This window comes from Coffea arabica, chromosome 4c (assembly GCF_036785885.1).
Source record: "Coffea arabica cultivar ET-39 chromosome 4c, Coffea Arabica ET-39 HiFi, whole genome shotgun sequence".
Taxonomy (NCBI): domain Eukaryota; kingdom Viridiplantae; phylum Streptophyta; class Magnoliopsida; order Gentianales; family Rubiaceae; genus Coffea; species Coffea arabica.
In genome coordinates this window covers 36269326-36292708 of record NC_092316.1, presented here as the reverse complement: position 1 = coordinate 36292708, position 23383 = coordinate 36269326, and the positions used below count along the sequence as shown (strand labels likewise).

Below are 23383 nucleotides of genomic sequence, written 5' to 3'. Positions count from 1 at the left end.
AATGGCGTTGGAAATGGAAATCAAGGAGTTGATAGCTTTTAGTGATTCAGATTTGCTCGTGCACCAAACTTTGAAGCAATGGATAACCAAAGATTCGAAAATTCTACCCTACCATTGTAGTCTGCTCACTTTGGCCAAGCAGTTTCAAAATTTGGAGTTTAGACATCTCCCGAGAGCCAAGAACGCATTCGCCGATGCTTTAGCCACCTTGGCTTCTATGATCCAATATCCAGATGAATTGAAAATCGAACCAATCCAAATTCAACTTCAAAACAAGCCAGCCCACTGCTGGGCTGCAGACGAGTCCTCGGATACTACTCCTTGGTTTAATGATCTTAAAGAGTTTCTCAAAACTGGGTCCTACCCTCAGCATGCTGGTATAAAAGACAAGAGTTTTCTGCGTAGAATGGCTTCAAAATTTTTCTTGAATGGAGAAGTGTTGTACAAAAGAACCTCAGATTTGAACCTTTTAAGGTGCATTGATGAAGGCGAAGCTCAATACATGATGAAAGAAGTGCATAGTGGCGTTTGTGGACCTCACATGAATACAAGAGTGAAAAGAAAAATCATTATTGCGAGAGTGATATTATCATTTTAAAAATAGTTTTGTTAATCAACTGGCAGGTGATGTCCGTAATGTCTTCGCCTAATCTTATAAGGGAAGTACATTTTACTGATGCCAGAAATCTTTAATTCATGTTTCTGAGTCGATCATGGTCGAGATATTTCATCATTCTTTAGGTGAAAACCCGAAAGGGCGCCTCGAAAAAAAAAAAGCGAAAAAAAGAGAAAAAGAGAAAAGAGAAAAGAAAAACAAACAAAAACAAAAATAAAAAAGGGTGGGGGCAACCTTGGTGAAAACCCGAAAGGGCGCCAAGGTAGGTTTTCTTAACAGTCGAGCTCAAGAAGGAACAGCTGGTGACCTGGTTCATTAGGGTTTTCCTCATAATTGTGATACTTCTGCCAGTATCGGATTCCGAAGAGAAAATATCCAAAGTTTTGAATATGATATTCGTTGGCTAAACTTGTATTGTTCTTCACAAATATTCTTTTGCAAAATGTATCTTTATGAATCTCTTAGTTGTTCTCAATTATTTGTGTATAACTGTTTATGATTGTTTACATTTTTTTGCATGTTCATCTTTGCCTGACATAGGAAATAATCTTGCATATACATTGATTGTTATGTGATAAATTTTCACGCATCATTCTTTCACCATTGAATTCAAATGAATGATAAACCCTAAGGTTTGGGCAAAGATAAGGGATTCAATCATCAGCTACAGTGAGTAACATGCAACAAAGCTACCACCTGGATTGGGTGACGTGGTAAATCCGTATTTTATCAGTCTCAGAATTTGAAAGGTTTCAAGTTCGACTAAGGCAAACGTCGCAAAGCAGAAGTAAAAGCATCACAAGACTCATGTTTACACGATTCTCAAGGCAAACCGGATCAAATAATGGTGGCAAGTCCATTATTTCCTCTTTTCTTCCAGGAATGTTGCATTTACAAACAAAAGCAGCCGCTCTCTCTTTGGCGCCTAAATCAATGACAGACAAAACTTCCCAGTAAGCAAGGATCAATGTTATTTGCAAAATTCGATCACAAGAAACAACATCAGCTCTCGCTTCAATCACAAAGATCCAAATTTCCTTCTTGGTGTAAAAATTGAACTATTCTCAGGTAAAAAAAAAAAACTCAATTCATTGTTTAAACTTTCCCAGTGAAGTCCTTTTTTAAATTCTGTTCGGGTCAGTCCCGTTTAAATTCCTGTTCGGGCCAGTCCCGTTTAAATTCCTGTTCGGGTCAGTCCCGTTTAAATTCTGTTCGGGTCAGTCCCGTTTAAATTCTGTTCGGGCCAGTCCCGTTTAATTTCTGTTCGGGTCAGTCCTGTTTAAATTCTTGTTCGGGTCAGTCCCGTTTAAATTCCTGTTCGGGTCAGTCCCGTTTAATTTCTGTTCGGGTCAGTCCCGTTTAAATTCTGTTCGGGTCAGTCCCGTTTAAATTCTGTTCGGGTCAGTCCCGTTTAAATTCTGTTCGGGTCAGTCCCGTTTTCAATTCTGGTTCGGGTCAGTCCCGTTTTATTTTTCATGTTCGGGTCAGTCCCGTGTTATAATTCCTGTTCGTTGGAATCTTTTGCAGCCCAATAACACAGGTAAGTATTTGGTGTCTACTTCTTTGTCTCAAGTTTTTTCAAAACTCAGACAAAGAGGGGCAAACTGTAGACACCAAATTTTGAATAATTGTATGTATCATCTATTTCATGATTTTCATTTTTAGATTGCTTGCATTTTAGTTCGTCATTGTGTGTTTTGCACTATTAGTTGTTATGATATTTTAATTTTATTCATTTTCGCCCTTTAAGTTGACCTATTTCATTTGCTATTTATTCTTATTTACTTTTAGTTTTAGTTTTTAGTTTTAGCTTTAGTTTAAGATTAGCATAGAGTTTTTTAGAAAAAAAAAAGAAAGGAAAACATCAAAAATATGTTTTAGTCTTTTTGTTTTTATTCAATGCTTTCTCGAAGGAAAAATGAAAATGAAAAATTATAAAAAAAAGGAGAAAAGAGAAAATTAAAGAAAAAGAGGAAAAAGAAGAAAAATTCAAAAAAAATAGGCTTTAGTTGGATTGGAAAAATGAGAAAAAAGAGAAAAGGAAAATTTGTTCACAAAAATATGTTTATTTCTTTTAAATTCAGCTTTTTGGCATTTTATTTTATTAAGTTATTTTTTAAAAAAAAAAGGTGAAAAATGAGAAAAATGAAAAAATGGAAATTTGCATTTTTGTTGTTTTTAGTTTATTTTTATCTAATGTTAATTAAGTTGTTTTCATCATTAATTATTATTGTTTTATTATTATCATTTTTGTTGTTTAATTAATTAATTAGTTAAAAAAAAAAAAAAACCGCATCATGCACGCTGCAATTTTTTGCAGCGTGCCAAGCATAATTTCAGCAGCACCATCGAAGGGCTGGATGGAAGGCAAGGACAAACCCCTCATCAGCACCCTTCGTATGAGGGTTTAGGAACCTAGGAGTTCCATATAAAAGGCAACAGAGAGAGCAGCAGCCGACAGGGTTTTAGAGAGAAAGGAACGGCTGAAAATCAAGGGAAAAAAAACAGAAAAAAGAGAGAGAGGGAGAGATTAAGGGGGGAGCGAGAGAGAGATTCTGGTTGATGGCGTAGGAAAAGAAGAAAGCTACGGAGAGAGGTTTTGAGTGGACAGCTAACAGAAAGCAGGAGAGAAAGAGAGAGAGCTCGAGAGGAGGAAAGAACGACCGATGAAAGGAAAGCTGGTTGACATCTGGAGGAGAATCTGGAAGGCTATGATCTGAGGAGAAGAAACCAAGCAAGAGGAAACTAAGAAAGGAGGGGCGACTTCATCAACGAAAGAGTTCCTGCATCAAGCAATTCTTGGGTTTTCATTTTTCAGAAGCAACGTGTGAGGTAAACCCGTTCTGTTTCTTATCATTTCAGCATAATCCTGTGAAAGTTTGAGTGCATCGCGGCTGCTTCTTGTTTCTTTCCTTGTACATGCATCTGTTAGTTTATTTGTCTATGGTTCCTGATACTTTCGAGAAATTTGTGAGCATTTGAAAGCTTTATGGCAATTGGATGTTCAATGATTAGATGATTTGGCTAGAAAGGCAGTAACTTTCAATGAATCTAATTTCAATCTGTCGCAAGTTTCTTCCTTTTCTGCATCTTCCTTGATTAATGACATGTTTGAATCTTCGGGAAATGGATGATGTTGTTTGAGTGATGTGACCACAAATGGGCTGAAACCATTTTTCTTTCCTCTTGCTCTGTCTCTCTCTTACATAGTATCTTGGCTGTGTATTCTTAAGGTCTAGTATGAGCTTGGATTTTAAATCTCTCTCCTTGTTAAAGTTTTGTTAGCCGTACCAGGTTGCTGGAATTCCTCATGCTCTAATTGTCTGTCGAGAGTTTCTTTTTGTGGCAGAAATGTCTTAGTACTAAAGTTGTTCAGATTTTGCTTAGTTGTTGTTCGACCATCTTGGTGTTTGAGTCTACGGGTGTCATGTTACAAAATGGGAGGATTGTATGATAATTGTATGTGGATGTGTTTATGTTTGAAAAGCTGGTTTTAAAGTGCCGAACCTTTCATATAGGATTTTTCAGCATTGGCATGATTGTTCTTCTATGGTTGGATTGTTTTGAATGTTAAACTTGTGTGTCATGATGCTAAATTAGTTTTCTTGGGGGTTTGGTTGGAGGGCTGTGAAAAAATTGGTGCTGAGTTCGATATCCATTTGCATGAAATAAAAATGGCCGCAAGATTGAAAAACACAGCAGGTTTCTTTTTTTTCAGTAACAGCAACTTAGGGAGATCAAGTTGTGTGTTGTGTTGCTTGACTCAAAGTTTGGGTATTGTTTGATAGAATGTGTCCAAAGGTTGCGTTAGTTCTTTGCCTAAATCTGGTCGAAGATGAAATTGCAGTAATCTTTGAGTTGGTTTGCAAACAGGAGTGCAGCAACTTTTATTTTTGGCAGGAGCTCTTTGTTACATAAGTTTGCAAGAAATTCTTTTAAGAGCTACTTTGATTAGGTGATGTTTAAGCATGCTTTAATTAGAGTTAATTTAACGTTTGGTTAGCCAAAGTTTCATGGATGAAGCTGCGGATGAGCTAGCTTAGCTGCCGAAATCTTCTTGTTGTTGCAGAAGCTGAATTGTCTCGTATGCATGCATGGAAGTCTTTTCAAAAATTGCCTTTTAACCCCCTCAAGTTCTTTTTGTTGCACTATGGCCCAAGAAATTGAAAAGATTAATCAATTTGGTCCTTCAAATTTTCTTTAATGTTCAAATTGGAATTCCATTTGATGAGTATGGACTTGTTTGATTATTTGAAGAACTTAATGGTTAAATTTTATAGCCACTAGTGGTTCCTTAAGTTTTGTTTTTGAAGAATTTGTGTTGTTTGATTTACTATTAAATTGGTGCATTAATCCTCTGTTTAATGGTTTTAGCCCAAATTAGAACCTTTTCCATTTACTAGCTTCACAAGCGGGGGAAGGTATAACTTTCTTTTATCCTTTTTACCTCTCTCCTACGTGCTCCTACGTGTTACATGAATATGCATGTCTACTTTGCTTTCTTAATTCCTTGCATTTATTTCATTTACTTTTATTTTTGTTTAAGTTATTCATTATGGGGTATGTGTACACCTCTTGGCTTGTAATAGATAGGGCTTGGTGAGCAATTTGGTCCATTTTCCCCTTCCCCTTTTGTTTTAGTTAGCAAATGTAAATAGGTTCATTAGTTTAGATGTTTGCTTTTGTTGCTATGTGTTTAATGCTTTATTAGGATTTTGCATCTAGTCAAGCATGCTAAGTGTTATGTGCTACGTGTTTATAAGTGATTCGCATGTCTACTCGCTTTTTATAGTGTGGATGAATGGAATGGATGAATGTACGTCACCACACTAGTCCAACGCTAGTTGTGGCTTCTTTTATCGTTTCCACTAGTCCAACGCTAGTCGGAATTCATAGGAGGGGCTAGTCCAATGCTAGACCCAATAGGTTTTTTTTTTTTTCCTTTTTCATGAAGTGCATGATCACCACATATCACGCATTTTTCCTTAGTTTATCATTTGGTATGTTCCTCAAACCCCTTCCCCTTCACTTTAGGACTTGCATCTCATGCTAGTTAGGGTTCATTTGCGTGAAAATCCCCTCTTGATAAGGGAAACGAGCGAGTGTGGCTACTCGATAGCCTTAGCACGCTAGTTTCGCCTTCTAATCAAAGGGAAAATAGAAGTCGAAAAGTTAGGAGTCAACCCCCCGTACCCGACTTGTTGCATTCCTCTAGGGTCATACTTTCATTTTTATCATCTACATACTCTTTTAACCACATTTTTTCACATTTCTCAAAACCATACTTTCTCACTATATTTTTCCTATCACGCGCTCATTTTCACCTCACAAATGGAATTCCACTTTACCTTATATATCTATTATTCTATTTTCACACACTTGCACACAAAAAACACTTGAATTTTATACAATTTCACACATGCACCTTTTTTATACATTCGCACACTTGCACTTACATTTTTTGCATCTTTCATACACTTTCACACTTGCACACTTGAATTTGAACTCTCATTTGCATTAATCGACCTCTATGAGGTTTTCCTTTGTTGGCCGCCACAATTCATGTGGTTTGGGACCAAAAGCCTCACAAGAGACATCGTAGAATTTAGGATTGCATTTTCCTTTCCGTTTTGCATTCATATAGTCATATCCAACGTGCGAACATACATTGGGTAGAAAATTAGGAAAGGTAAGGTTAAGTCGCGCAACTAGCCTTGGCTAGGTCAAAGGGGTGCCTTGGATTCTATCCTTGCCTTCCCCTTTGTCAAACGTGACTCCCGAACCTTTTTCTTTGGCTTACGTGGACTAGGAGTCGTTTTTAAAAGGGTTTTACTACTTTGTCTTTAAAAATTTATTTTTAGGTGACTTGGTACACCTTAATCATTACCAAGTGGCGACTCCAATTTCTCATTCAAAAACCCTTTTAAAAACTATTTTTTGGGTCAAATCGTCGCTTTTTCAAGTCCCATATTAGACCCATATCTTTTTCAACTCACAAAAATCATTTTCCAATCAAAATTGAATCAAAAACATCTTTCTCAAACCATTATTTTTATTTATCAAAAAATGGGGCGCGACAGTTGGCGACTCCACTGGGGACTTCCTAAGTGGGTCCAAGCATTTTTTACTTAACCATTCGTTTCCTCTTTCTACCCTTTCTATGCATGGCATGTGGATATTAGGATTGCATTTTTCATTTTTAGGACCTTTTGTCTTATATACGTAATCAAACCAATCCCTCGACTCACGAATGTATGTTTGAATGAATGTTTACTTTTTATCTCGCACTTGCATTGCATTTTTGGGAGGTATGGGTCACCCTAGAGCCTCGCGTTGGTTCTTGACCCTTCCCCTCCAAACGAGCACTAGCATACGAGCATACGCTTTACTTCTTTTATCCCTTTTATTTTTCTTTAGTGGCTTGTCACGCCACTCCACCCTATTAGGATTAGGTGACTCACTTGGACATGTGATCACGACACGATGTGTGTGTAGCATGTTCCAATGGGTCACTCAATCTTCCGCTTAAAGCTATTGGTTGATAGCCTTTAGCTTTTGGTCGAAGATTGAGGTTTTGATAGATTCACTCAAACACGTAGCCGTGACACGATGTGTGCGTAGCGGTGTTTGGGGAATCGCTCGAGCCACCGACAAAGAACCTTGGGATTGATGACCCTTGGTTTCTAAGTCTGAAGGCTCGGGGGCCTATGACCTATCGAGTCTAGATGCATTAGTAAGCCAAGCCTCATGCATCCATATTAGAATTGCCTAGGGTAGAGTCAGCCATTATCCTGAACTAGGGACACTATTCACGAGGGGAGGGGTCCCAACCCTCTTTTCTTATTTATCTTTATTGCCTTTTATATTATCTATTTGTCCAAATGTGTTATGTGATTATGTGTTGAGCTCACGTTTCCTTGTTTTTTGTCTTTGGCATTCACAAACATTAAGAAATAAGAGGTCTGGCATGACCTTCTTTTAGGACCTACCCTTGTAGATAGGCTATTGCACGTTTGACAAATTATGGTTTATTTTGTTCATAAATTCATAATGCCATACCGTTTTAGGCCTACCCTGGCAAATAAAGGGTTCCTTAGGTCACGTTTCATTTCAAATTGCATATTTTATTGTTTTAATAAAATGGCATCATGCATAAACCCTAGAAAGGGAACGCCACGTAGGGAATCCCGTTTTAGGAATAAAACCAACCCTTTTGTGTCCCATGGGTATTTAACCCTTCAAGGGACTGCACGTTTAAATTATCGCATAACTGGAGGAATGAGACTCGTAGGTAAGGTAATTGACAAACTACCTTCTTCATTATCAGATGGCTTGCCCTCGCCGCATCTACCAATTGTTAATACCGTCAACTGAGGTTCAACAATGGCCCACCTTCATGTTACCTAGTGAACTGAATCAAGTAGCCCAATTTTTAGGACCAATTGGAGACTTTAAGCAGATCAAATCCAACAATTATTTGGTAGAGGCTTTAGTTCATCTTTGGGACCCCGAGTGTACTGCTTTTAGAATAGGCAATAGGCAAATGACTATAACACTCGAAGAAGTAGCTGGCCTCCTTGGTTTACCCACACGAGGAACTGCCTTGGTGTTTCCATTTGCTTCCGACAAGGCCGAATTTTGTCAAATTATAGGATTGAAAGAGTCCGTGCTACGAGGGTCAGATCAGGGCGTCGCCGTGAATATTCTGTTTGAACGATTTGCGCCACGCGATGGATTCGAGAGGCATGTGACGGATTTTGTGTTCACTTCCAAAGCCGTATGGGAGCGCAAAAGGCTACTAGTATATGGGGTAGTTATGGCTGGGACCTATCTCTTTCCGCGAAAAGATCAAAAGATAGCCTTTAAATCAGCAAAAATTGTGAATGACCTTTTCTTAGGAATTCAGGGTAAGCAATGTTCCATAGTACCGACCATTCTCGCAGATATTTTCTTAGCTTGTACTGGTTGTCGAAAGGGAGAAAAGTTTTTCCATGGGGCGAACTTGGTTTTATACATATGGGCTACGGAACATTTTAAGAGACAAGCATCAGTTGCCGATAGTTTGCCGGTGGTTGGATATAATTGGGTAATCACACATCCCAAAAGAGTCAACGAGGGAGATCTACCTAAGAACGCATCCGAATGTGTGGATTACTTGGAAACATTGCAAGATTTCAACATTAGGTGGGTATTAGATTGGACAGACTGCTTTGAGCCGATACTTCGCACTAAGGAATCTGAACGTGTTCTCTTGCTGGGAACTCAAGGAATCATCTCTTATACCCCGAAAAGATTTCTCAGACAACTAGGTCGCATTCAGGGGCCGCCACCGATTTCCGAGTTTAGTGAAGTCACCATTTTCTTTGATCAGGGGGTATGCCCAAAAGAGATCCCTATGAAGAGCCAAATCACTGAATCTTGGAGAACAATATCCGACGATCGAAGCATTCGTTATCTTCCGGAGCTCAAACAGAAGGGGGTAATGACCGCACCATACGAGGATTGGTTGAAAGATTCCACCACGCAAGGGTTGCAACATGAACCGTATGAGGAAATTGAGAAGCTGAGAGCCATCGTTAAAGCCAAGGACATGGAGGTGGTACAGTTGAAGAAATCCATCGAAGTGCACAAAGGAAAGGCAGAAGAAAACAAGAGGTTATATGAGAAGGAGCGAGAAAGGCGCCAAGAGATGAAGCGGAAATGTGGGGAATTATATGATCAAGCCGAACGTGTCAAGATGCCATATGCTAGAGAAAGTAAAGACTCTGTACTAGATAGGCTTAGGAACTTTGGTGATCTTGTACGAAATCGCCTTCGCGATATGATGTAAACAGATGTATCTGGTTTCTGCAATGAAATGAATCTCTTCCCTCTTCACAAAGTGTTTGTCAAATAACAGGTTTGATTAATGGGTCTCATTCCGAAGGTGTTGCATCATGCTAGGCCTACCCTTGGCACAAAAAGGGTTCCCCAACTAGGACATGCATCCGAATTGTTCGAATAGCTACTAACTCATGTCTTTTTCTTTTTCTTTTTCTCTTTTGAATAAATTGCAGAAATTCAGTAACGATTGGTTTATCTAAAGCAGTTTTTTGCATTCTCAGGTAAATTTTCAAAATAGCTTTTCGGAAAAGCCCCATTATTACGCGATCCTGAAGTAGAGCCCAAAGGAATCGTGTAGACACGAGTACTCAACCAGAATCGTCCGATAAGGCCGTTGCAACTACACAGCCGGAAGCCGCAAGTCCTGGGATTCAGTTGACTGAATTACTCGCAAAATTTGGGGAAATGGCATCCGAAATGGCCGCTCAAAAGAGGTTAATCGACGAACTCGTTAGTAGCGGAGTGCAACCTGAGCCTGTGCCCGCCACACAACCACAATCTGAACCATTTGTTATTCCTCCCAGCCAGACCACGTTACCATTTGTTATTCCTTCAATGCAAACCACGTTTGAGGGAATTGTCAACCCGCAATATGCTTATACTCAAAATCCTCCGTTCTATCCTCCTTATGGGCAAGGGTTTCAGCCTCAAATCGACCCAAACATGCACCCGAATCCACAAACTTTTTACCAGACTACCGCGGAGCCCGTGGTGCCGGAGCACACTTTTCAAAATAAGCCAGAAATGGGAGAGTCGTCTGCCCAGATTGATATGAAGCTACTTAAACGCTTGGATCGTTTTGATGAATTCATCCGGAAAAGCCAAGGTTTAAGCAAACAAGGGGTGTTGGATTATGATGATTTGTGCCTGTTTCCGAACGTGCAATTGCCGGTGGGGTTCAAGACCCCTAAATTCAACAAATATGATGGAACAAGCAACCCTAAAACGCACCTGCGCTTGTTTGCTAACAAGTTGGGCAAGCCAGTGGATGACGAGAATTTGCCGTTGAGATTATTTCCAGAAAGCTTAGAAGGGGATGCGCTTGACTGGTATTCCAACCTAAAGCCGGAGGAAGTGAAGACCTGGCTCGATCTGTCCAATGCCTTCATTAGACAATATGAGTATAACTGTGAGCTAGCGCCAACCCGGACTACTCTGGAAGGAACGAAAAGGCGACCATCTGAAGATCATAAGACATATGCCAAGAGATGGAGAAAGATAGCTGCGAAGGTGGAGCCACCGATGACTGAGGATGAAATTATTCGCACATTCATAAAGGCGCATGATCCTCCATATTTCGAAGAAATTTTCCGTATGACTGGATGTTCTTTTGCTGCAATTGTGAATAAATTGGAAGAGTTTGACGACTTTGTGAGAGCCGGGAAGATTGTCAATGTCTCTGCCCTGAAATCTCAGTTGGATGCTTTACAAGGTCAAGGAAGCAATGTGAAAAAGCCGCCGTTCAAAAAGAAAGAGGGGGACGCAACATTTATTTGGAACCAAAACCCTTCGCCTAGACCCCGATACCAACACAGCCCAATCTACCAACCCCATTACCCTTACTACTCAAACCCACATCCCGTATATACCACCAACATCCACCACCCTCGACCTCGCCCAAGCTATCCTAACCCACCTTCAGCCCCTTTTCCAATTTCCCAACCAAATCCACCCCAAAACCGACCTCGCCTTCCATATAATCCAAGATTTCCTCCACCAAATAGACCTGTTTACAATCATCCTCCACCTCCTGAACCTTACAACCGACCCCCTAGCCGTACATTTACCAACCTAGGCAGGCCTCTGGATCAATTGTATGAACAATTGAAGGCCGCCGGGAAAATTGGTACGGTGCCCCCTCCTACCTACCCATATGGCATGCCCGCGTGGTATAATCCACAAGCTGTCTGTGCTTATCATTCTGGGGCCCCCGGACATGCCACCTTTGATTGCAAGGCGCTTAAACATAAAATCCAAGATATGGTTGAAGCCGGGGAGATTGTAATCCGAAAAAGGGAGGCACAAGGGCCGAACGTAAATCAAAACCCCTTGCCAGAGCACGTTGGGGTCATTCTGGACGATGCGGAGTACGAAGAACAAGTCAAAAAATTGGCGAGGGAAGCTGAAGTATTTGGGGTCACAGACCAACCATTCGTCATAGAATTACCATTCGGAGAAGATAACAAACCTTTTGTCTTGGATCTTACGCCAGCAGAAAGTGAAGCTTTGAAGCCGGTATTCATCGAATTCCCTGAGCAGGAGCCCGTTTTGAGTCTGCAACAAGTACCGTGGAATTACGATGAACCTACCATACAGATCGGGGAAAATTCAACTGCAAAGAAAGAGGTGTCAGTGGTTACCAGATCGGGGAAGACTGTAAGTCCATTTGAAACTACTATTCCGATTCAAGCTAATTCCGAGCCGCCCATTAAGCCAGCAATCACCGAGAAAGAAGCCGTGGATTTCCTTAAACGACTCCAGAGAAGTGAATACAACATAATCGAAAAGCTAAGCAAGTCACCTGCCCAGATAACCATGTTGGATTTACTTTTCTCTTCAGACATGCATAGGGATGTATTGATCGACGTATTAACTAAAGCTCAAATTCCGAGGGACATCTCTGTTGATAATTTTTCAAACGTGGTTGGGAGCGTATTATTCAACAAACAAATTGCTTTTTCTGACGATGAATTGCCGACAGAGGGCATTGGACATAATAGGGCGTTGTACATAACAGTGAGGTGCAACGGGAAAATGCTGCCGAAGGTGCTAATTGACAACGGGTCCGCGCTTAATATCTGTCCTTGGAGTACCTTGGAGAAGCTAGGATTGCAAGACATTAAGCTGAGGCCTTCAGGGACTATCGTTCGAGGGTTTGATGGAGCTCAAAGGGAGCCGATAGGAGAGGCAGATTTAGTAATCGAGATGGGGCCCGCCCAATTTCAAATAACTTGCCAAGTAATGCACTTCCCGAGCATTTACAATATTTTACTTGGAAGGCCATGGATTCACAAGTCTGGGGCTGTGCCATCTTCGTTGCATCAATTGCTGAAATTCGTAGTAAATGACAAGCTAATCACTATCTTTGCCGAAGAGGACTGCCTGGTAATCACCGATTCTGGATCTAAAGAGGAGGGAAGTCGAAGTGCCACCATGTCCCCTCATAGCACATCCGATATAGTCTCCGTAAGTTGGATCACAACGGAGGAACAAGCTCTCTCAAAAGCAAGTGTAATGATGGCTAAGGAAATGATTCGTGGAGGATACAAATTAGACAGAGGATTGGGGCGTGAACTGCAAGGGATCCTGAAGCCAGTGGAGATTATGGAAAAAAGGGATACATTCGGTTTGGGTTTCCAACCAACCGCCAAGGACATCAAAGAGATGAAGGAGCGCAAAAGAGCAGAGAAAGAGGGCAGGCAAAGGGTTTTTGATATTCCACCACTGCGGTATACTTTTCCACGACCAACAGAGGTTATCACATCAGAGGTTAATCCAGTTGAAGAAATTGAAGCTAGTTTGGCCCAATTGTTCGTAGGGGCAACATTTGAAGATAGTGTTCCAGGCGAAGCTGAATTTCCTGATATCCCCGAAGGATCAATTCCCAATTGGACAGCCGAGTCCCTGCCCGTTCGGAAGGAGTTTCGGTAAAATGAAAGGGGTTTATCATTCATATTCATGGAAAAAATACTTTTGCATCTGTAAATAGTTAATGAAAGCATCTTTACTTTTGACTAAAATTTGCACATATAGATATTGTTTCCGCTTGCTTTCTTTTGTTTTGCTTTCAATCAAAGGTTTTATGAAAATGCACAAGTTGTTCTTGGCATGTTGTGTTATTTATTCGCTTGTTTATATTCATATTGTTTGTTCATTTGTTTGTTGTATGCTTATTTGCTTATTGTCCCACATTCGTTAATTCTTTCAGATGGCCAAAAATAAAATTATTTGACCCTTTGGATATCACAGTTCTGGAATACGATAAACCATATCTCTATATCACTCACGACTTGGAGGTCTGTGAATCCGAACTCCAAAGCGAGAGTGATAATGAGGAGGTATTCGATTCTTTTGCAAAGGACCTTGAACAATATGAGGAAAAACCATAACCGAACCTGGAAGAGACAGAAAAGGTTAACATTGGCACTGAGGATGAAGTTAAGGAGGTGCAGATCAGTATTCACTTGAATGAAAGGCAGAAAAAGGAGATGCTTGAATTTTTGACTATGTTTCAAGATGTTTTTGCATGGTCCTATGATGATATGACTGGCATTTCAACTGACGTGGTAGTGCATAGGTTACCCACAGACCCTTCTTTTCCACCCGTAAAACAAAAACCCAGAAAATTCAAACCAGATATAAGCCTCAAAATAAAAGAGCAAATTGAAAAATAACTCAAAACCAACATTATCATTGTTTCCCATTACCCAATTTGGCTTTCAAATCCAGTCCCTGTTCCAAAAAAGAGTGGAGAGGTGCGAGTTTGTGTTGATTATAGAGACCTCAATAAAGCCAGTCCTAAAGATGATTTCCCTCTACCAAATATTCACATTCTCTTAGACAATACGGCCGGACATGAGATTGAAACCTTTTGCGATTGTTTTGCTGGCTACCACCAAATTTTGATGGCAGAGGAGGATAGGGAGAAGACTGCTTTCATTACCCCTTGGGGTACCTTTTGCTACCGAGTCATGCCTTTCGGTTTAAAGAATGCAGGGGCAACATATCAGAGGACCATGACAACCCTATTTCATGATATGATCCACCGGGAGATGGAGGTCTACGTGGATGATATTATAATCAAGTCTAAAAGGGCAGAGGACCACTTGGTTGATCTGAAGAAATTATTCGAGAGGTTACGGAAGTACAATTTGAAGCTAAATCCTGCAAAATGCGCCTTCGGAGCACCTGCGGGTAAGCTGTTGGGATTCATTGTTAGCAAGAAGGGCATAGAAATAGATCCGGCGAAAATCAAAGCAATTCGAGACATGCCAGTGCCAAAAACTCAGAAGGACGTGAAAAGCTTTTTAGGGAAGATCAATTTTATCGGGAGGTTCATTGGCCAACTAACTGCCACATGCGAGCCGTTGTTCAAATTATTGAGAAAGAACGTGCCGTTGTATTGGAATGAGGAGTGCCAACAGGCTTTTGACAAGATTAAAGATTATTTGTTGCATCCACCAGTCTTAGTGCCACCCAAACCGGGCCGACCTTTGATTATGTATTTATCTGTACTCGATGGAGCAGTAGGGTGTGTTCTAGGTCAGCACGATGACTCTTGAAGGAAGGAGCAAGCCATCTATTATCTAAGTAAAAAGTTCACGCAGTACGAGGCTAATTATTCATTCATTGAGAAAAGCTGCTGTGCATTGGCCTGGGCAGCCCAAAAGTTGAGACACTACCTGTTGAGCCATACCACTTATCTTATTTCCCGATCTGATCCTTTGAAGTATCTTTTGGAGAAGCCGATGTTGACTGGGCGTCTGGCGAAATGGCAGATAATTCTCTCAGAATTTGATATTGTTTTCACTTCACAGAAAGCTGTCAAGGGGCAAGCTATAGCTGATCATTTGGCGGAAAATCCAAGGGATGATGATTATCAACCACTCCGTACTTATTTCCCTGACGAGAGGGTCCTATTTGTAGGCGCTGCAGATGATATGAGTGAACAAAGTCCTGAATGGAGGCTTTTCTTCGATGGAGCTTCGAATTCTCTCGGAGCTGGAATTGGAGCTGTTTTGGTGTCACCCGAAGGGAAGCACTACCCTGACGCTGCCAAATTGCAATTCGCTTGCACGAATAACATGGCTGAATATGAAGCCTGCATTTTTGGTCTCAAAATGGCGTTGGAAATGGAAATCAAGGAGTTGATAGCTTTTAGTGATTCAGATTTGCTCGTGCACCAAACTTTGAAGCAATGGATAACCAAAGATTCGAAAATTCTACCCTACCATTGTAGTCTGCTCACTTTGGCCAAGCAGTTTCAAAATTTGGAGTTTAGACATCTCCCGAGAGCCAAGAACGCATTCGCCGATGCTTTAGCCACCTTGGCTTCTATGATCCAATATCCAGATGAATTGAAGATCGAACCAATCCAAATTCAACTTCAAAACAAGCCAGCCCACTGCTGGGCTGCAGACGAGTCCTCGGATACTACTCCTTGGTTTAATGATCTTAAAGAGTTTCTCAAAACTGGGTCCTACCCTCAGCATGCTGGTATAAAAGACAAGAGTTTTCTGCGTAGAATGGCTTCAAAATTTTTCTTGAATGGAGAAGTGTTGTACAAAAGAACCTCAGATTTGAACCTTTTAAGGTGCATTGATGAAGGCGAAGCTCAATACATGATGAAAGAAGTGCATAGTGGCGTTTGTGGACCTCACATGAATAGGTCACTCACCTCCATGGCTCAGAAACCATCCATCATATATCATTGCCTTGCGCAAATCCAAGTCTTAGATCACAAACTCAATGCAAACAAGTCCTTTAAAAGTTCGGACAGCACTTCCCCTAAATTTGCTTACTTTTCCAGCCATCATGGCTTCATTATTTCCTCAGCCAATCCCAAAGGTACACACACAACAACAAGTTCATCCAATAGCCATTCAGCAAGCTCCAAGTAGTACAAAGACAAGTCAAGCTAGGAAAAAGTCCGGAAATGAAAGTTGAGCTCAAAACTAGAAAAACAGGTTTTGACGTCATTTTGCGGTAATGGTACCAAAGGCACTACGATTATCGGATGAAGGTACAAGACCCACCGTTTCGAAGCTAAGAGATAGAGCTACAATATTACAGAAGGTCACTCAACCCAGTTTCGAGTGTAACCAGGTCAAAAACACAAGAAACTACACCAGAATCAGAAAAATAGCTTCACAGAACGCATTCTAGCGGAAACATCATAAGTCAGGCTCTCCAAGTCCAAATCCATAAATTCCAAATCCAACTGATAGCTAAGAAGCAGGGCTAAATTTCATCAGAAGGCCTCAACATCCAATTCAGAAGCAATTCCAGCCAAAACAACCAATTACAGTCGCAAATCCCAATTTCGGGTAAACCAGAACAGCAATAGTAATTTCGACTTTTCTCATTCCACACTACTCCGATTGACCTGAAATTTTGTAGGCTCCTTTAAAATGTCATTCCCTACAACTTTTATGTTTTAATCCAAGGCCAATTCGTCCTCTAACTAGGAGCTATAAAACCGGACAGAATGTTCATCACAAAATCCTCACTTTTCAATTTTTGGTCCAAAACAGAAATTGGTTGCAATTAATCACTTTTCAACCTCCTAGAGTCATTAAACATCATTTACAATCATCATACATGACCCCATAATCATATCCATATGAAAACAGAAAAATCCCCAATAATTATAAAACTTCACCAATTCAACCAAAATCAAGATATAATCCATAAAACCATCTCTTTAGCCATCACAAGTTACTAATTCACCATTATTGGAAACAAACAATGAATCTTTACACACCATACCTTGATACCTCACAAAAGATAGTAGCTTAGTGTTCCTTCTCCAAAATAACTCCACCAAGACCTTGGAATCTCCTTAGTAACCAACTTTTATGGAGTGATTTGCAATTCCATCAGTTAAAACTCAAGATTGAAGTAAGAAATTGGAGTGAAAGATGAAGGTTTTTCTCTCTCTCTTGCTCTCCAAGTTTCAGCCATGAGAAGGAAGAAATGGCTTGATTTTTGGTCAAATTTTGGTTTTAGTAAAGTTAAGGTAAGATGGTCAAAAGTCCAAGAGTGAATAGGATAGTGACACTTGTCACCTTTAGGTGTAAAACTTATCTTTTTGTCTCTCCAATACAAATATCTTAACACTTTGTAAAATAATATCACTCAATACAAAATTCCTACAAGTTGTCAAAATATAATGCATTTACCGTACTTGCGAGTCCCACGTCCAAAATACGCTCTTAATTTCTCAAAAACTAACCGATACTAGAAAAATCATTTTAAAACTATTTTTGCTCATAAACTTTATCTGGGAAATTTTTCTAATCAAGGAAATGTAGAAAAGATGGGCGTTAAAAAAATAAACCCTAGAAAATTAGATAATTTCCGGGTTCTCAAACTCATTTTTTTCGGGGCATCACAATGATGTTATCCTAAGTGTGAATTTTGAGGACGAAATTTTCTTAAGGGGGAGAGGATGTGAGGACTCGCAAAAATTTACTTATTTTAAACTCATGTTACTAGTTTATTTAAATATTTAATTGCCCGTTTGCTCCAAATATTTTATTTCAACCTTTTTAGACCTAATTACATGAAACTATGACTTATTTATATTTTTAAAATGACTTGTTTCAAAATTTAATTTTTTGGAAGCTTGTTAAGTGAGAATAGTGAATGCACGTTTGGAGACAATAATCGATTCGAGGGGATAATGAGGTTGGAAAATTGGAGACTTATACATTAGTTTTAAAATAGATATTTTTATGTTTAAATACTTAAGTTTTAGTTAGTGATACTATCGTTATAAGAATTTATTAGAAATTTCACTCTATCACACATAAATCGGAGTTACGCGATTAATTGATGGACTTAAGACCTTTATTTTGGGGCTATTAAGAATGAATAATAATAGTACGAATAGAAGTGCATTAGAGATTTAGTGCACTAGTGAAACAAATACGAGAGGAATCGAGCACGAAACGCACGTGTACGCGTCCTATTCCTAGTTGGCTTTTGGTGCAATTCTTGTCCACAAACTTATAAGCTTCACAAGGAAGCTTGTTCATCAAAAACGTCACTTCCTTTCTTCCTCATAGCAGCCGAGCTTCACCTATAAGAAGAAGAACAAGACCCGTCATCATTCCACTTCAAATCTTGCATCTTTTCTCTTCAAAATTAACACACACTTTGCAAATAACTTGGAGATCAATCTAAGTTAGGAAAAGGACTTGCTTCTCATGGTTTTCTTTAGCTTCCAAGGACCGAAATTTTCTTTTTTAGTCACCTACAAAGGTAAACAACGATCAACCTCTTAAATCTTGGTTTATGGAAGTTATCTTGCACTTGTGAACTCATAGATTCACATGGGTAGCTTTATATTGTTGGAAATCTTGTGAGTGGGCTCTATGAAATCTCACAATAGCTTGATGAACTAATTTGATGTTGTAAGGCCCAAAGACAACCTAAGAGGGGGGGTGAATTAGGTTGATTAAAATCTTAATCAAATTTATGAACTTTTTCTTTAATAAAAATTTACCTTCTTTTCTAGTAATGATCAACCAAGTAGATTAGAAGAAGAGAGCAATGTTGAGTAGAAAAACAAGTATAGATAAGCAATGAGAATTTTATTAAACAAAAAAAATAAGATAGAATATCAAACCGATTGTCTACCAAGCTTTCCTCAAACTTGAAAACCAATCACTAGGTTGAGCAACTTCTCTTTGATGAAAGATGATCAACTAGATGTACAATGGAGGGAGCACTTCCTCCTTGCCCTAAGCCTCACTTAGTCAAGCCAAGAAGTTTTACAATCACTCAGATAACCCTTAACAAAGCTACACTAATGAAACTTTCAACCACAAGAGAAATGCTCACAAGAAATTCACATCACTTGGAGAACAAATCTAGCTTTGGAGACTATTTTCTAGCTAAAATATCTCTTGAAATCTTGTAAACAAAGTGTGCAAAAGTCTCCCTCAGGTTCAGAATCGATTGTATTTAAAAGGAACCAAAAATGAGCTTCATTAATGCTTCCAACGGATAGAAGGCAGATGAAGAGTCAACTAGCCGTTGGGGCTGTCGGACGTCCGACAGATTAGTCATCGTCCAATCCCATCGTCCGAAAATCAGCCAAGTTATTGTTCGGACGTCCGATGTTGTATCATCGTCCGAAGGCAATGCGTCCGATCGTCGTCAGAGAGTTGGCAAGTCTTCTTTGAATTTTTCGGACGTCCGACGTGGTCGATGTGCGTCCGAGACATGCGTCTGATCCTTCCGGACGTCCAACGCTTCCTTATGAGCGTCCAACAGAGTTTTCTTCTTGAAGTTCTTTATCCTTTCGGACGTCCAACAGATTCCTTTCGGACGTCCGACATGAGTGTCCTGTTTTTGCTTCTTCTTTTGGTTGATTTTCATTTCATGACATATTTGTACCTGATTCTTTGATAGGCAAAAACACTTATATTTGAAGAAAGTTAGATAAACATTTCAAAGTACTTTGTGATCATCAAAACCAAGAATAACATTCTCCCCCTTTTTGATGATGACAAAACAAAAGTTTGAAATGAGATTTGATGATTGCAATATAAGCTCCCCATTTCTCAATTGACAAAAACTCCCCCTTACTTAGTGGATCATAGAGTAAAAATTTTGAGAAACTCCCCCTCACTTGGCTACCCAACCGAATTAATCAATTATCCAAAAACATAACAATTAAGCAGCCAACATCCAACATTTTACCAATTCAATCCATCAGCCAATCCAGTTTCAATTAAATCATCAATCAATCCAATCCAGTCCTCTCCCCCTTTTTGTCATCACAAAAGGGCAATCAATCACATCCATCACATCCACAAAAACATTCATCAATCATATCACGGAGAACTAATAACAAAAAAAAACATTCATCACATCCACACATTCATCATTCAAAATACTTAAACATCCATCCACATATTCATAACCATTACAGCCAAAATCTTCCAAAAAAAAAATACCAAAAGAACACAACATAAACATGAGCATAACATCTTCATATCCATTGTTGAACACCACAAACACTAGAAAACATGAAATAGACAAACAAAATGCAAATGTCCTAAATGGTGAACTATGTGGATCCAGGTGTTCTTCGAAAGAGCTGATATTGGGAGAGGTCCTCCTCTTCAGTTTCTTCATCATCTTCAGCAGTTTCTTCAATTGGTGCCTTGCCTTTATCTAATGTGGAAGGGCCATGAGGAGTCACAGGAGTTGATGAGTTCGGGTCTGGAATTGATGAACTTGGATCAGTGGGGCATGGCTCTTTGCCATGTGAAACTTCCTCAACCATAGGTGGAGGAAAAAGAAGGTTCTTTTTGTCTAGGTAGGCTGTTTGGTGTTCAGAGGACATGGTGAGCATTAGACCATGTTCCAGAAGAAGAACATGTTGTTTGAGTTTACGAAGGAGCTCAATCACTTCATCATTGGAGGAGGAAGATGCCTTAATGGCAGACTTCCTGGGATGAATGGGAGTGAGTGCAATAGATGAAGGATTGTGTAGTGGATCATGTGCAGCCTTAGACGTAGGTTCACTGGATGATGCCCTCTTATAAGCCCATAGATTATCCTTAAAGACAAGATTTTTCCTTTCAAAATATCCTTTGGTAAAGGCATAAGAAGATGCTTCTTTGGGACAAATACCTAGAATTGGTACTTTGTAAAACTCAAAAATCTTTTGAAGAAATTTTCCATAAGATAATTTTCTGCGAGAATCAGTGGCATAGCGAAGTAAAAACTTGCACATGACAAAACCAAAATCAATACGAATCTTTTCTCGAAAACAGTAAAAGAGATACAACTCCATTTTGTTTGCATCTGTTCTATGGACATCAGTAGGCACAAGCAGGTTTGAAATGATTGAAAAGGCAATTAGATTCACAGGGGCAAGATCATTCAATTTAGCATCAGCAGGGGAAGAAAAACTTCTTTTGAAATAAGTCAACATCTTAGCCCCATCAAAATGATTATCAGCAGTAGGGTGCTCTTCATAGGAAAATAATTTTGCAATTTTACTCTTGCATCCACGTTCAATAGTAGTATTTAAGATGGCATTCACAGTTTCAGAATCAAAGACTAAGTCTACCCCATTAACCCTGGACATAATCTCAGTTTGGTCAGTGCCTTTCCTAAGATTGGCAAAGAATTGATACAGCATTTCAGGGTAATAAACATTGGGCATAGAAATGAAATGTGACCATTTCTGGAAAGCAAACAGACTCAGAATGGATTCTAAACCTATTTGGCGAAATTCAGAAGAATTTACAGTGCGTTGAGGGATGACACCTTTCTGGGATATCCAGGAGTGTTTATCTTTTGCAGCGTCATCAAAAAATGTAGGGAGTGTGGTTGATTTTGGAGGCGGTTGAGATGAGGTTCCCTGTCCAGATTCAGGCTGAGGGGTGGGTTGTGGTGTAGGCTGTGACATTCGACCCTTTACAGCTTCTCTCTTGAAGCGTTTGGATGATCGTTTGATCGTAGGAAAATCATCATCCTCATCCCTGAGTGGATGCTTGCGTCCGGCAATGACCTTCCCTCCTCTTAGATTCACCATTGTACGAAATGTGTGGAATGAAGGATGCAAATGATGCACACAGTAGTATGAAAGTGAATCACACAGAAGTTTTGGGACAAAAAGGCCTTGAACAAGGTTTGACAGAACTGTTATGAGAAAGTAGGGTTTTGAGGGAAATTAGGAAATTTGCGAAATGTTATGCGATTCGGTGAAATAATCAGAGAAATGAATCGCAATCAATCAGGAAAAGTTTTGTTTGAGTCAATTTGGGAATGAGAGCTTCAGAATAGTATGAATTTGAGAGTGAGAGATGAGAGAGTTTTCGTCCGAGAGGAAATAGAAGAAGAATAGTTTGAAGCAAATGAGAAAGAAAGTTACTTTTAAAAAATGAGCCGTTGTACTGTCGGACGGCTGAACGAAGTCGTGCGTCCGACAGTTTCGTCCGAATAGGTGCATTCTGGGAAAATAGCTGAAGAACATCATCGGACGTCCGTTCATCTTCTTTCGGACGTCCGAAGGCTTTGAAAAATTTTAATTTGATTTTTCGATTATCCCTAATTTTGATCTTAGATGAATGAACTGATCTAATGGCAAGGCTTTTGTAAAATATCAGCAAATTGATCTTTAGAACAAACATAATTTACATATACTTCACCATTTTGAACAAGATCGCGAATAAAGTGGTGCTTTATATCTATATGCTTTGACCTAGAATGTTGAATTGGATTTCTGGTCAAATTGATAGCACTAGTATTATCACAGAATATAGGCATGCAGTCATATAACAATCCAAAATCATTCAAGGTATGCTTCATCCATAAAATTGAGCACAACATGCACTAGCGGCAATATATTCCACTTCGGTTGTAGACAAAGAGATTGCATTTTGCTTTTTGCTAAACCAAGAAACTAAGCAATTACCAAGAAAGTGACAAGTTCCACTAGTACTTTTTCTGTCCACACGACAACCACCAAAATCCGCATCCGAATATCCATATAGAGCAAATTCACAAGATCTAGCATACCAAAGACCATAGTCTAATGTACCTTTCAAATATCTAAAAATTCTTTTAACAGCATTTAAATGTGATTCTTTTGAACAAGATTAAAATCTAGCACACAAGCAAACAGCAAACATAATATCAGGTCTACTTGCAGTTAAATAGAGTAGGCTTCCAATCATACCTCTATAATGCTTTTCATCCACATGATTACCTTCTTCATCTTTGTTAAGTTTTGTAGAAGTGCACATTGGAGTTCCAACTTGCTTTGAGTCCTCCATGCCAAACTTTTTCAGCAATTCCTTGGTATATTTTGCTTGATTTATAAAAATTCCCTCAAGGGCTTGATGTATTTGAAGTCCAAGGAAGAAATTTAATTCTCCCATCATACTCATTTCAAATTCACTTTGCATAGTGGTGGAAAAATCCTTGCATAGATACTCATTAGTAGCACCAAAAATAATATCATCAACATATATTTGTACAATAAGAAGGTCATTTAACACTTGCTTAGTAAAAAGTGGGGTGTCCACAATACCTCTTTTGAAATCATTTTCAATCAAGAAACCACTTAATCTTTCATACCAAGCTCTTGGAGCCTGTTTTAAACCATATAATGCTTTAGATAGTTTAAACACATGA

General features: G+C 39.4%; 1 protein-coding gene across 1 annotated transcript in view; it reads left to right on the top strand.

Moving 5' to 3' along the window:
- The first annotated feature begins 11377 nt into the window (after nt 1-11377).
- The window catches only part of LOC140004787 (uncharacterized), a 51092-nt gene continuing 39086 nt past the window's right edge, over nt 11378-23383 (top strand). The window contains exons 1-2 of the mRNA XM_072044933.1: nt 11378-12282; nt 12499-12948. Coding sequence (XP_071901034.1) covers nt 11378-12282; nt 12499-12948 — 1355 coding nt within the window. The remainder of the gene's footprint in view (nt 12283-12498; nt 12949-23383) is intronic.